Genomic DNA, 16629 nt, shown 5'->3' with positions numbered 1-16629 from the left:
AACGGGTATACGTGCTTGTTTAAAACAAACCGGTTGAGCTTTCGAAAATATAAAAACATATAAAATTAGAACCGGGTAATTCACATATTTCATTTTATTGGTATAGAATTCGAGGCCAATTTTAGATTCCAATTCATTATGTAGTATGTATTACAACGCAACATAAATAAATCCAAAAATACGTGTATTATTTAGAACAGCAAACGTATGTAGAAGGATGTATTAGAAGAGAAAAAAGCTAGAATGAGGTATATTTGTACGTCTAAATAAAATTTTCTACGGTCACCCATTATAAAAAAATCACGAAACTATTGTAGTATTTTATCACTATAACATGCAATGAGACTCAATAACTGTAGTGTAGTAATAATAAAATAGTAATGAAGTGCTACAAGCTAGGCAATCACAGATACACCCAGGCTTTGAGAAAATCATAAAAATGTACTGTTACCTCATAGAGAATCGAGCCCAGAACCACCGGATATGAACCCAGTGCCTTACGCAATGATTCACAATGAGCCCTTATACAAAGTAAAGTATTGAGTTAATATGGTATTTCGGTATTAATCTAATATAAGTGCAAATATTGACATTGAATTCAAAAACATTTAAAAACGAAGAAAAACCCAACGCATTATAATATAGAGATGCGTGTTGAGCTATATTATATTGTTTTGAGATTTCTGCAAACATATTTGGATACATAATCTGAATGTTATCACTTTGGTGCTTTCAATGCTATGTTGTTTCGAACGGGTATACAATATAATTTTTACTGCTAGTCGAAGACTAAGTAAGTATAAAAATAAGTGAATTTAAACTAATTTTTTGATCGTATGCACCCAAAGAAGGTCAGCTGTTACAAATAATATGCGACGTCCATTTTATTTAATATTAAAATTGAAATCAAAGCGTAAACAAGAGATTTTTAACTTATTATTTTAAAAGGCAGCTGTCGGAAAGGTTTGCAAAAATTAATGATTCCTATATAATATAATACAGATCACTATATACCCAGTATTCAGCATCAAGCATTATTCAATAAAAATAATCATTAATTTTTTTTAAATTAAATTATGTTAGATAAAATAATTATTTATTTAATGAAGAAAATATTATATAGTACATTATTACTCTGCATATGAAAAAAAATGGTTTAACCCACTTTTTCTAATCATTTTGTATAATGGTACCATATATTATCGTAAAGAGTACTAGGTAGAAGAAGGACAGATTCTTTTGGCATTACGGCCACGACGAAATCATTTTGCACCGGTGTTTGTGCTATTTGAACACTGTCAGAAGAATCTGACACCATTCTACCTAGTAGTCTCTATAAACTCTATACTGGATGATACGACCTACTTATCCATAAGATCAAGTATACACTATACAGTAGGTATAGGAAACTTAACCCATATCCGATACAGATTCACTATACACTATATTCCTACTAATTCAAATCAAATTACAATACTACTACCACATACCGGAAAAAATTTCGATTGACCTCCTCTAATATTTTTAATGCGCGCGTGATATTTTAAGCTATACTACTTGTAAAATTACTTACGCTGCAACCAACGTTTACGTTTCTAAAGTTTGTTATTTCTGTGTAAACTCAAATATTATAAACTATTATTAAATTCTACGGGTTGTTTTTAAAGCGTTAGCTGTTTGGATTGTATCGCCATTATCAAGACTATAATGCGCGCAGCAACACAACCAAAATAACTATCTACTTTTAAAATACCTGTATATTTTAATATATTTTATTAATATTATCATTTTGTAAAACTCTGCCAAATACTGACTCTCTTAATAATACAATTTGTGTCTACTTTAATATTGGGAATTTTAATATAACACTTGGGTATTATACATTTTACGTACACCTCTGTTTCTGTCGTTTGTTATTTAGAGATTTTTTTGATAGATGTAGGTAGGGCATAAGAACATAATTTACAAGTGAGGTGCAGTATCCCATTATACGTATAAATATTTTTTATCGATTGGGCATATTATATTTTAGTATACGATCATAGTCTCGTCCAAACAATAATAAATATTTTATATACGCACCATTTATACACAACACTTAATTACTATTTTATTATTCAGTTTATTCGATTTATTCATTCAATAAATTTAAGAATTAATAAATATCAATAAACGATCAAATTTATAAATGTCTATTGTGTGAATATTTTTTTTTTCTCTTTGTATATATCAAACCCAAAGATGTACTACGAATCAATTTGATTCAAGTTGTAAAAATCTATTCTAGAAATAACAATAGTTATCAAAACTATTAATAGTTACTAAAACAGCTTTTATAATTTTATTTCATCACCAAAAAACTTTTTTTTAATTGTGTTATTTTTTATTGTCTTTTAGTTGTATGAAACAACATAATATTGTAAATAGGAATAAATCATACATCATTTGGAAAACACTCGAAAATCTTGTAAATAAAATGACACAGGACAATGTACTTTACCATATGCGTATAATCTAATTACGACGTAATTTACTAATTGCGTCATAATCTAACAGGTCATAAATCTCTGGTTTTAACGTAATTGCACGTGCTAATAATTTAATATACTATTTTTTATATGCCTGCCAAGTGTTGTATTTTTTACGATTTTTTTCTAGTATGGTTTGAGGTATTTCCAAATCAATAAAGAATGTTACATTATAAAATCTGAATTATTCGTTCAATAAAAACATATTTAATTAGGAATAAATCATTTATTAGTAGGCAATAAAAATTCATAACCCTTATTACGTCTAGTAAAAATTCCTGAATACCCCCTGTTAGGGGAAATTAAAAACCAACTACTTTAGATTCGATTATCGTAATAAATGATTATATTGAGACCTAACCAGACCTCACCTCACACATTTCACTCCGTAGAACCGAACGGCGCAATGCGATCACGAAAATGGTTTTTCGGAAATCCTCGATTATTTATTCTGTTAGCAAACTGACTCCTCCTTACTCCCGTTACATAGGTGTGGTCGCTTTGAATAATAAAGTAAATATACATTCAAAATAATATTTCTGTCCCATTGAAAGCGCCTAGCTTTTATAATAAAATTGATTTTAAAAAATATGATCCAACTGCATGCATTTAATAGTAAAAAATACCGATAATAAATTATGTCCGTTCTAGTGATGTCACCTTGGGTTACCATATTATGAGATTGACAAAATATTACAGTAATATTTTGGCAACATCAATAAGTCTAATTACGTTTCATCATCCTTATTTGCTATTTTTTATTTATAAAATTATCAAAAAAGCATCAATACGTCATAATAGTACTATCTTTATTTCACGCCTTATTTTCATATCTCTTTTTCACAATTTAGTATGTCGTTTTTTGTCACATATACTTTTAAATATGTATCTCTTTTGTTCGTATTGAAATGCGACGATCTGTATGCAATGTGCATTTATAATTTATGATAAAAAAATCTGACAGATGTATTTACTCGATAATGCTATAAATTTTTCAAATAATACTATTTTAATTAGATGTAATATTGATAATTCTAAGAATAGCTGAGATTTATAAATAGACATTCAATATTTTGAATTGGGGGAATTGAAATATTATAAAAAAATGGGTAATCAAATTAAAGTGCATGGTAACTAAAATATTTGCAGTTAAATGGACTGAGTAACATAAGATGATAATACAGTAACGCGAATATTAAATAAACATTAAATATGTACCCTATTTAGATTTCTAATGCAGTTTTTTCTTTATCAATATTTGCAATTTTACACATGAGGCATCTACTTATACGCCTACACACAATATTGGGCACGTGTAAAATGCTTCCGCTATAATTTTATTATTCCCTATTCCCAAACCAAAGGTAAACAGGAGCACATATTATTAAAAGTTACTGATATCTGAGCTGAAAATCGTGTTGTGTGTGCGGTAATATTTTAAGCTCATAATAGCATGGTGTAAATATAATATAATAATAAAGTCACATAATTTGATATTTATTTTAGTCCATGATCCAAAAAGATGCAACGTCTATAATATAGAGAATTGTGAATTATAAAATAATGTCTTTGTATTGAAATCTGATGACTAAGTACACCAGAATGTTTTTATTACAATAATTGGATTATTTGTAACTATAAACAAATAGGTACACTGCGTTGTGACACTATATAGAAATTCTATAGTTTTCTACAGTATTCTACTATATATTTCACTATTCTTATTCTATATTATTCTTATTTAATAAGTGTTTCCCAACCTTTTTAGACCTGCGGACCGGTGAAAATTGGCGAAACATTTCGCGGACGACTAACGCAAAATAAAAACTATTATTTAATGTTTATTAGTTTTTAATCTTGTATTATAACATGGGCTTAACATACATATAGCAGTCTGATTGTGAATACAAAAACATATCTTCTTCTTCTCTTTTCAACCTGTCACTACTCAGCATTGGGGCATAGGGCAAGCACAAGTTCTCGCCACATCCGTCGGTCCACTGGCAACTCTCGTGCTTCCCACCATGCCAGACCAGCAGTACTGCAGGATGAGGGAGGGCAGGCACATACATAATATATGACATGAAAATTCTAGTTTCAACAGAAATAATCCTTAAATAAAAGACTAATGTAAAATCGGCCGCTACATCTTTGTTTAAAAAAATGATAACGATGGCCTCTGTGTTATTTCAGAGAAACGAAGCGCTGCATTGACATCCATTTGTAGTGACTATTTTGTTTGTACTGATATGGCCGAAAAAGTCTCTTCACATGAATATATGGTCAAAAATCCGGACAATGGTTTAATTGATTTTAATGATACCCAAAACTGATTTAATGTTTGTATTTTATGTGTAAATACCAGAATGGAATCAAAAGAATAATAATATTTATATATTTAATTTTTGGAATGACGATTTGCTGAAATTTTTGGCACATGCATTTTAAAATAGGCAACAATACTAAAATAGTAGCGGACCGGCGGTAGAAAAATACTAGTATATAATATTATTAATTGAGTTGTTCACGACCATAGTAAACCAAGTCCATTCTGGTTATTTTTGAGTAAGCTAGGTTCAAACATAATATTTGAGTATTTCTAATTCTGTAAGGGTATGATTGAAATTCTGAAGAGTTATTTTGAGTACATTTAAATTATTATATAAAGGAAATCATACCCTTACAGAATTAGAAATACTCAATTATTATGTTTGAACTTAGCTTCTCAAAGATAACCAGACTTGGTTCACTATGCTTGTGAACCACTCGTAAATAGCAAAAGAAAATCGTGAACTGATATTGATTGCTTTGGTTACTTACTTCACCATCTGTATGTTTCAATCTACTGTTAGATGAAGACCTCTTCAAGTTATCTATGTTGATCTCGGTTCCTTGTTCTCTGTTTCTATATAAAAACGTGTTTCAATATTAACATGTATATATTATTATAATTGTCACGTTATAAACGCTTTTAAAATAATATAATCTCCACATAAAATGTATTAACGTATGAAATATTATATTATCATATTATATTGTTAGCGCTCCATGCTTTCCTCTGTGGTGAATTAATTTTAATCTAGTATAACTTTTACATTATTGAATTACACTGTTATTAATTTAAAGAATTTAAATAGAAATTTCCTTTATACCTACTTATTTCTCTGTGTCAACCTCTCTAAAGAATGTTCAAGAAGCACACTTAACTTGTTAGTCAGTCTGTTAGCTTTGAATTTTTAAGAGTAAATTATTAAGTAGCTTTCTGAGAAGCTTTTGAAACGGGGTCAAAATTATATTGGCAAAGTAAATAAATTATGGTTTTTCGGATTAAAAAATACTTTCAATTATTTGTTGCCAAATGTGTAAAATATTCTGAGATTGATTTATTTTTTAACTCGATTTTTTATAAAACTAAAATTTTGTTATATTGTCAACTGAGGTCGATTCACTACTGAATAAAGGCTTCCTCTAGCTACTTTCATTGTTGTCGGTCCCAAGTTCTTCGCTGCCATATACACCCGTCAGCCTGACCAAACGGGTTTTAGGATGATCCTGTGGTCATATTTAGTGGTATTTTAGTAATACTTACTGTATCTTTTTCATCGAGCATCACACCTGACCAATTTCCATTTTAAAGCCACCTTGAGATAATTTATTTTTCTTACATTTAAGATCAATTCTTTCACTTCCATCAGTGAGTACTAGTGACACACATTGACGGAACACGTTACGCTTTAGGAGTTATACTAGATTATTTTAAATATACTATTCAGGCGTTTAAATGCAATGCATTTCAATTTGTGATCAAATACATACGTGGTCATTTAATTGTACCCCTTTTCTCCGATTTTTTCAGCTCTTTTAGTAGAATATTTTTTTTAATAAATCACCAACAAGATCATTATATATAATCATAAGTATTACTTATCTCTTCAAATCTTTGAAAAGTTATTATATTAAGTAAACCCATTACTAGGATACAATCAAATTTTTCAAATTATATATTTTTAATAAAAAAAATACCTATGCTTATTATAATCTTAAATTAAAAAAAATAATAGAAAAAAATGCTAACAGATACAAGGTCGTTACAAATAACATGTTGAACAATTTTGGCACCTATCTATGAATCAAATTTAGTAATTTTATCATTTTCATTAAAATTTCTAATTTATATTTCCACGCTATCTGAGAAATAAAAAAGTCACGTAGGTTTTCGGAATTATCCTTAAGACGGTCGGTAGCCTAATGATTAGGCAACTCACCTAACCAAGCTATATAATATTGTTATTGTGATATTTTAGTTATATTTATGAAGGTTTTCCAGAAAATACAAAAGTATATATTATCAAAATTGATTCCCATATTCAATGGAACTGAATGGTTAGTTAAAATTTCCTATCAAAGTCAGTCAACTCACTTTTTCTCAACCCCGTAACTGTATGGTGCTCTGAATTATATGAAAAAACTAACCAGACTACTGACCACAATGTGTACCAGTATTAACCACTCCCTGAGAACTGCATGCTCTATTTATATTACTTGTATTTTCTTCCCCACACGTTTTATAGCGTACCTTGATTAAATGCAACTCGCTATTATGGATTTCAAAAAGCGCACAACTATCCTTTATCACTAACTTAATGCGTCAATTACATTGAGCTACTTTACGAGCTGTTTGTTGGCGAATTAAAAAACGGGCGATTCAGCTACTGCGATTGTGATGATGACACACAAAACTTTCCATTAAGAAGCCAACAAGCTAGCGACTATTTTGACATTGAAGTTGAATTCCCTCCACCAAACCCGCCCCGTACCACCCTCGGTCTTAATCGAGAGTATCACGGGACCCGTCAATTGGTGATGTGAAGCATCTAAGAATTGGCCTGGGAGTGTTCTGGGAGAAAGTGCCCAAGACTTAGGTTACTATGCTCAAAGTGAGCTCTGACTGAGTTTACTGAGTTTACTCTAATGCAAAGTGACAAGGAGAGAAAAAGCACATGGGAACGTAGTTCGTTTTTTACCGAGAGGTCGCTACTACGCTCTACAGTAGGCCCATACGCTGGCGTGTAGCGTGTAAAGTTGACCGGTTTTTAACTTTTATCGGTAGATTGTTTACAATCTGCTTGTTAGCTTGTTCGATGATGACACTGGGCGACTTTATGGGCAGATTGTAAATTCGCCAACAAGCAGGTCGTAAAGTAGCTCAACGTCATTGACGCATAACTTACCGTACATTCCCTGTGTACACTATTTTCACCAACACACTCTGCTGTATGCTTTCCGCGTACGCAAAGACTCAACTGCAAGTCGTTGCGGCCTGTCTCAGCCATAAGTTATTATCGTGTGCGCGTGGCTTTATACATGAGCTTTTGTGTTGATACAATGATAATATAAACACAAATAAAACAATACGCTTGTATTAAAATAAACACAACGAATTATTAATAAACACACAATCTTTAAACCTTCGTCAATTGAAAGTTTTGAAAGTTTTTGTTGTTATCCGGTTTTCCTAGTGCTGTGTTTTGTAAACTCTTCTGAATTTCCACGAATATTAATTTGATTTTAAAAGCGCGGCGCCAACAAGTATGAATTATTATTGCTGTGGATCGGTGTGTAAACATTTTGAAACAAACCATTCGCAAATAAAGCTGAGTGTTAGCATAAATCTTTCCCGCGCACTCTCGCGGAGCTTTCGTTTAATTTATAACTCAAAATATTACGTTTTGGTGATGTTATTTAATATTAAAAGCTAATGCATTATCGCTATATACCAAACTACTAATTATTTTAATAAATACAAATACACTACCATTAAATAAAAAATATATTTTCCTATTGTTCCCCGAGGCCCAGTCAGATATATTCCAATCATTGGTGTGCGGTCTATAGATGCTGTAGACGCGCTGCATTCCTACAAATATTTAATAAACTAGTGTATAATCATTGTAGTATCTACATCTTACGCGATTTCATGGTAAATTTCACCCATTTTCAAATGCTTCAACTGAGAAGCGGACATTTTTAAGAAGAAAATAAGAAAATTTTGATTTTAAATATTCTATTATGTACATTATATATCATTATGTTTCTGCATGTATACATAGCTAGCTTATCACAGATACATTCGTCATATACTCTCTTTGTCAGCGTATTGAACAAATTGAACGCATTCAGCACGTCGACTTCAATGTTGACAGGACCTGATGACACTGCCACTTGGTGTTTTTTTTTATATTATTATATTTTATAATTGGACTTTTTTTTTTTTGAATTATTAATAACCATGTCCTTGCTTTTTCGTACAAGGTGGTTGTTGTTAGTAATTTTGAACAATCAAAAACGCCCAGGCTTTGAGAAAAACACATAAATATTGTGTGTCCTGACCGGGAATCGAACCCAGGAACTCTCGGGTAGAAGGCCAGCGCCTTACCCACTGCACCACGAGAGCCGCCTATAATTGGACGTTATCTATTGTTCACGTTTTATAATGTGAATAGTGCGTAATAAACACCGCAATACCATGCAGTATACTACCCATCATGATTCAATTAGTTACAAAACCCAAAAGTAAATAATATTTAGTAAATAATAAGTAGGTATGCATGTATTTTTTCGATTGTATCCTTACAAGTAAAAGTCACCACACGCCGTCATCAATCTCTGTCAATCATGACAAAATTTAATCTAATATGATGATGAATCCTTTTAATGTAACGAAACGTCAAAAATAAAGCGTTTCTTGGCCGCATTTTATCAGCCGCATTAAATAAATAAAAAAGCACACGAGGTTTCACTATTACGGAAAATATTAATAAAAAATACAATAGCAAAATATACAAATTCACAGACACGAGTTCACAGGAAGCAGGCGCGACTTCAACAATGGAAAGTTGGGTACCAGCTTAAAAGATTTGCTTAACGCTATGCTTAGTGATAAGCAGTGAGTAGAACAACTAGGAAGTACAATATTATATATATTTATGAATATAGAATGATAAAATTATATTGTATGTAAAGGATACATTATTATAATATTATACATTTCTATTTTGACTATAACTGCATTTGCTGAAAGAATATGTTAACTTAATCATGAGGAAGAGCGTAGTTAAATTCATACGTTCAGGTCCCACATACTAACCAGCTTTTCAAGGGACAAAATCGTTTACTAATTGCTACTTAACCCAGTTTACGTCCGAAATAATTCTGGCAAAACGACTTACTTAGACATATTGCGTTAAACTGTGGAATTAAATGCCAAATTTCAATTTAAGTACCAAATTCAATACTGGAGAAACGAGTATACCTAAAACAAAATATAATATTATAATGTATCAGCATTTAGTTTAATTTCTAAATCTAAATCTCTTATAGTACTATTTTTTTTGATGTGTGGTATATTATGGTGTTATTTTGTTTTTATCAATAAAGTGAGATAATTAATATAGCACCACGGATTCCCTCCACCCAGAAGAAGGGTAAAAATGTCACCGAGACGCTATGGATTTTTATTTAAATAATGTATTTAATTTTATAAATTACATTAAACAGGTAATCCAAATATGTAAACGATTTTAGTTACATATTTTTTTAGTGATCGCCTTTTGAACAATCTCAACCACTGTCACATGTTGCTAAAAAACGATTCAAATAGAAGAGTGCAAGACTGAAATCGGTCTAAAATAAAATCGAGTAGGACTCTCAAATTATATAATCAATTTTAATTACATGTTGATGACTTTCATAATAAGTAAGAGTTAGATTTTTTAAACTAATAGTCTTCACAACTATCATTTTAACGAAAACAAAATGGTTTCACCAGTTCACTAATTGTTCACACTTTTATCAGACTAATTTATTTTTTATTATATCTATAATTATTATTATGTTACTATGTAATGAAATAAAAGTACTTTAATAAAATGTTTATTGATTAAGAGACTAAAATAATGAACAATGGAATGAAAAACTCCACATATAATATTTAGAAACTTCAGAAATGAAAATGGGATTAATTTAAAAGAAAATGCTTGTCAGTGTAAAAATATAGTCCTGAATAAAAATAATGAAAATGGGTTAAAACTCCATACACACTTACATGGCTTTGTGATGAATATATAGTAAGAATGATTTTACAAAATATTAAAAGCCGTTTTTTTACCATTTCCAACATTATTTATAAATAATTAAACGTCACAAACACAGGTTTACAGAGTTATTTAACTTTTCTAATTATAGCAGAATAAGTGCTTCATTTTTGTACATATTTTAAACTGTTTCAGTTCTGAAAGTTGTAACTTTGTGGTAGATTTTCCGTTAACATTCTTTGCTGCAGTTGTGATATACTTTCAGGACATGAATTAAACATTGAAATAATTGTAGGTTGTATAATATTTTTTTTTAATATAGAAAAGCAAAACATGAAATAATAATACGTATATAAATATACGCATACAATGTTTATAAAAAAATGTAAAAGCATGTTTTCAGTTCGTTGAAGAAATACTGAAATATAAGGATAATAGATATAGGTACAATGTCCGCGGTTGCATTTTAAGTTCTCATCTGTACCTTAATAAAATGTGTCAACCAGCTCGAGGTTTTTTCGTCTTTCAGGGTCGTAATAGTTGTTTCGGTTGTTGCCACGTAGTCTACCTCCGTCTTTTCTAACTACAACAACTCAGTCACAAGTTTTTCAGCGTTGCAAAATCCAAATTGACATTTTTAAATATTATAAATTATAACATTAATAATCAACTCAAATGACAAGATATCTGATATGCCCTTACGTATTTCACTAATCAACCACCAACACCAATCAATCCAATCATACACTAACTATACATACCTACTACATACTATATCAATACACTACCGTTATTGGATATCATGGCCTGTTGTAGTATTAAAACTAATATAATATATTAATGAATATATTACGTAACACATTTTATTTTGCAGTAGTAACACTTTTCTAATTATAAACCGATTATAATACTCTCAATAAATAACAAGAATTTAGTTTTTTGTACTTTATTGGATGAGCTTTGCATATCGTCACCACATAACTTTATATTATTTATATGTTAGGGTAACGAAATTGCTATAATTAATCGACGTACACCGCATTGTTATAACAACAATCGGTCACAATATACCTATAAAACACATACGTGGTGTTGTTATCTGTGATTAAACAGAAACATTGATGGGTAGTTGAGATAGGATCTTTATTATGCACGCTCGTATTACAAACGCCTAGATTACATTTCGAGAGCATCTCTTTGTTTTCATTGTAAACTCAATTCCTCCTATCTCTATTATGTACATACGTGCATCCCTATCGAATTGTAAAATTCTATTATAATTCATACAATGCTATTGTTAGGAAATATTGGTCGAGATATTTATATTCATCATAATTACCATACTGGAGGGAGGTAATACGGAACCGAAAAAAAATGTACACACTTGGAGAGTCACAGTAGCTGATGATGTACATAATAATGACAAAACAATTAAATCACAAAGGTTCACTGATGGTGAAAAATTAAGGGATGAATTTAAATTATGTATTAAAATGTATTGATTCATTAGGTACATAATCATTAACTTAGGAAATAGACAATATCTATCTTATACAATAATATAGTTTATGTTGTGGTTTTAATTTGCTATCATTAATAATCAAATACGCCCATGATAACTGAAAGGCTATGCTGCAGGCTTATAATGTCACGGGTTCAAGGTTCGAATCCCGGGTTTCACAAAAATTCACCTGTTATTTTTCAGTGTGTGTTTAGACCCAGAGTATGAACTTAATAGGTTGAGCAAGTGACTAACATACATTTCTCGTAAAACAGAAAGTTTTTAAGAAACTTTTTCGTGAGGCGGCCCAGATTCACATAGGATTGTAGACGCAATTAAAAAATCAGTATTCTATCATACATGATATTAACTCAACAACCTAAATTAAAATATTTTAAATGAATTTAATTGCCTCACCGAAATTCATCTTCTGAGTAATTTATTATTTAAATAATCCTTGAAATTAAATCAATATCAATAATGAAATATGCATTAATATTATTTGAATTAAATAGTGTGCTCACTAAATTCTTATAATTTCACAATTTGTTTACAAATTCTAAAATTAATATCATTTTGCTATATAGTTATTGCCTCTGGCATTTATTAAGGTAATCGCTATGTAAGGAGATTTTCCTACAGTATAGTATATTTATGTTGTTTGTAATAATATAGAATACTGAAATGGCTGATATGAAATAAGGTGTATTTGAGAATGCTTGATCAAATAAATTTATAGTTAAAACTTGTTTTCCACTAGTGCCCTGTTTTAAGATTTAAATCGTTTGCGATGGTTAAAAAGAAAGTATTAAAAGACATTATACTTAATTTGTGAAGATTGATGGTATTTTTCATACATTATAATAGATTGTCAGATACGAAACACGATGCTTAAAATTATGTATCTCTGAAAATGACAAATTCTTAAAAAATATCTTTATGTCAAAAGTTTAAAATATTTCGGAAATGTAATATACTACTATATAATATTATAATGTAATATAATAAATAAAAGTGAAAAAAATTAGAAAATTGACAAAGTGGTGTTTAAATATAAAAAAATTCCAATAGATTTAGAATTTATTGAAATCAGGATTACTAGATATACTCACAGTTAATAAGATATATTTTGAGTACTCGAATGAGCATAAAAGCTCATGAGCTCAGTACTGCTTGAGTAGCTTAATCAAAACTGTGGCACAGAATTGCGAATTACAATGGTGTTACTGGTTATTGATTATATTATAAGAATGCAAAGCGGTAACCTATTCGCAAAAAATTAAGATTTTCGATTGCATATTGCATTCAAATTATTACTATTATTTCAATATTCTACCAACAATTTACCATATTGCATTCGCAATTGCAAGTATGATAAATAACTAGCATCTATCAACTATCATCGAAGTGCGCAGCTTTGTGTTCTGACTATAGTGAACTTTCGCCTGAATGGACGCATTGAACATTTCAATTTAATCGCCGGTGAGCAAGTTCAGTAAATTGATTTCGAAGTTACATTCGCGATTCTAAATTTTACGTGACTCTTCAAAATTCTGTAAATGAAGTCTTCTTCTCAGATAATAGATTGTTGCTTTTCAACTTTTCAAGGAAACAGCTTCTTCTTTCTTTATATTGTTATTATTGTTTTTACGGTTTGAAGAATATCAAGGTACTTTAAATGTTCATGGGATATCATTCAATGTTCAATTCTATTCAGTGTACACTAAACTCTATCGATCATAAGTATTTGTTTTCATTGAACTATGATTACAAATTGCAGATAGTGTCGGTTAATTTAAAAAATTGAATTTAACCATGCGTAAACCAAGCCATTATAGTGATAGTCAAAAAATATTCATCTATTTATAAAAATGTGTAGGTATATTATGGTTATGTTTAAGCAGGGTTTAATGAATTTAATAAAAAAAACTAACCAACAACATCTGTACTAATAATATGTATCTTAATTCAACGAAAACTAAAAAAATATAAGTATAACTGAAAAAATTTGTACCTTTGTATTTTTCGGATTATTTGCATACCTACCTAATCTATTATGGTTTAGTTTATGCAAGATTAAACTATTTTTTAAAACTAAACAGCACCATCTGCAATTTGTATTCTAAGTCTTAGTTAATTAAAACAAATAAGTATGACTGACAAAGTTTCATGATTTATATCGGATCTTAACAGCCCACCTTCACTCTTCGCCACTGTATAATAAATATGTGGTGATGTAAAAACTGCTCTTAACTATGTTTTAATTTTATCTCATGTATGGTCAAGTAACTAATAAAACCAATATCTTGACTGTGTTCTGCCTACCACAGAAGCTGTAGATAATATTATAATATATGTTTGAATTACACGCTCCAATATTTTTTCTATTTTTGTAATACATCTATTATTCTGAAAATGTTTCAAGTTTGTTTCTACAAATAGTGTGTTAAGTGCCTATTATTTTCTTTCTTTTGCAGTGTTAAGACAGAGGTGCAAAACAGTGGTGCGCTATCAAGACTGTATATAGCTAATGCCGCTCGCAAAGACTCTGGCAACTACACCTGTGCATTGGAGGATGTTTCAGCTACTACAGTGGCGGTACATGTTCTCAGAGGTAATAAAATACATAACTATAATATACTTGCTCATTTTAATTAGGTACATAAACTCTCAAATCTCGAAGGTAAAAAACATTATAATAATTAAAAATAAAACATAAAAATATATGAATAGTATGTAATGTCCAACACGAGATTGATTTTGGTCGATTGCACCATGACCGACAAAAATTTAGTACAAAAGCAAATTTTGTTGATATATTATGAAAAAATATTTTTTTCCATCGATGTAGTGTATTTTGTGTTACTTATATTGTGTGGAAGTTTTGAAATAATATGAATAGTATTTCATTGTTAGTAATCAATAAATAATGTTGGATGTTTAAAGTAATTATATACTTAGTTATATATTTTTTTCTATTTTCTTTTGACCTGTATAATTAACTACTTTATATTTCATTTTTCATTTTTCATTAATCATACATAATACACCTATTATTACATGACGTACTGGCCACACATTATAATATTTCACTGAATTAATAAAAGTTAACTTATATTATCATGTTATTGTGAACGACCATTTATAATGTAATATAAATACTGTGTTCACTCAAAGACTTTAAATGACAGTTAAGCAGCTAGCTATTAATTGTCTAGAATTGAATACAAAAACCTAATTTTATTATTTCCATTATCAACCTTTTTTCTTTTTAACATAAATCTGCGCACGGAATAAGACACGTCAACAACAAGCACGTAATTATGGAGTGTCACTTTTTCATTCCAGGTGAAAATCCACTTGCGATGCAGCGAGGCGCCGCGACGCGGATCTCTCCATCGACGCCCCCCACCCTGCTGCTCTTTGCGCTGGCAATCAGCTGACAATTAACTTCCGGCCAGCGCCATTTTGCCGCCATTTATTCACTCGCCATATCCGCGTGTCAACTGTCACAGCAGGCGTGCTTTAGACTGCGCGCCACGATGAACTAAAGCGAAAAATGTGACATCTTGGATTAGCACGTGGGATGTAAAAATATCAACTGATGGCTGTCATAGTTTTAATGCAGGACTCGAGCATTATGGTTAAATTAATTGACTTACTATCACAACACATTTTAATTTAAATACCTAATTTCAATGAAAAATACACTACAGATTTCTTTATAATAACTTAATAACTTTTCCATATTAATGATATATATCTTATTATTTTTGTTTTTGTCAGTATATCTAACAAACAATCAGTGTAAAAATAATGGAGAAAATTACCTATTCTGCATATTATTACTACATTTTTGTAAATATAACATTCTTTATTATTTTTCCAACGATTTCATATTAATTTAACATAAGTTCATAATTTGAAAACATCTCATGCACATATCCATTAAAAATACGACACCCGACGGGTGAGAAACCTCTTCTTGAGGCGACTTAGATCCACATCGGATTGTAAAGCCAATTAATATAATATATGCATGAGATATTTTCAAATTATGGATGTTCAATTTAATGTATAATGTTACATTCTCATAGAGTAAAATAAGTAGTTTATCAGACTCAATATTTTAAAAACATCAATATTGTATCAATATCGTGGTAAATACATTCATGTTTAAGCTCACGCTATTCGTATTGAAATAAAAACAAAAATGTATACAGTAAACACTTAATACATAAATAATCTAGGTGTGGTGTTATCCGCTTGAAGATACATTGTGAATTACTGATGGGTGATAGTATTAAAGATCAGTTATTAATGACAATATAATTATAAACCATGGGCTTTCAGCCTTTTTTGCATTCACCCCGAGGCAATTTGTAGTCAGTACTCGCACCCCGTACAAAATTAATAACAATCAAAGTCGAAACTTTTTTTAAATTCTAGCGTATTATTTTAACAGTCAGGAGCAATTAATTTTTTCATTTACCTGCTGCGAAAATTA

General features: G+C 30.0%; 1 protein-coding gene across 1 annotated transcript in view; it reads left to right on the top strand.

Moving 5' to 3' along the window:
• The window catches only part of LOC147074942 (lachesin-like), a 187487-nt gene extending 171922 nt beyond the window's left edge, over positions 1–15565 (top strand). The window contains exons 5-6 of the mRNA XM_085943277.1: positions 14600–14736; positions 15471–15565. Of these exons, the coding sequence (XP_085799403.1) occupies positions 14600–14736; positions 15471–15565 (232 nt within the window). The remainder of the gene's footprint in view (positions 1–14599; positions 14737–15470) is intronic.
• The last annotated feature ends 1064 nt before the right edge of the window (positions 15566–16629 follow it).

Source organism: Rhyacophila brunnea, unplaced genomic scaffold (genome assembly GCF_057557595.1).
Source record: "Rhyacophila brunnea isolate RB1 unplaced genomic scaffold, BYU_Rbru_1.0 scaffold_15, whole genome shotgun sequence".
In the NCBI taxonomy this organism is placed as follows: domain Eukaryota; kingdom Metazoa; phylum Arthropoda; class Insecta; order Trichoptera; family Rhyacophilidae; genus Rhyacophila; species Rhyacophila brunnea.
Note: the sequence above shows the minus strand (reverse complement) of the source record. Positions and strands in the feature narration are given on the sequence as shown.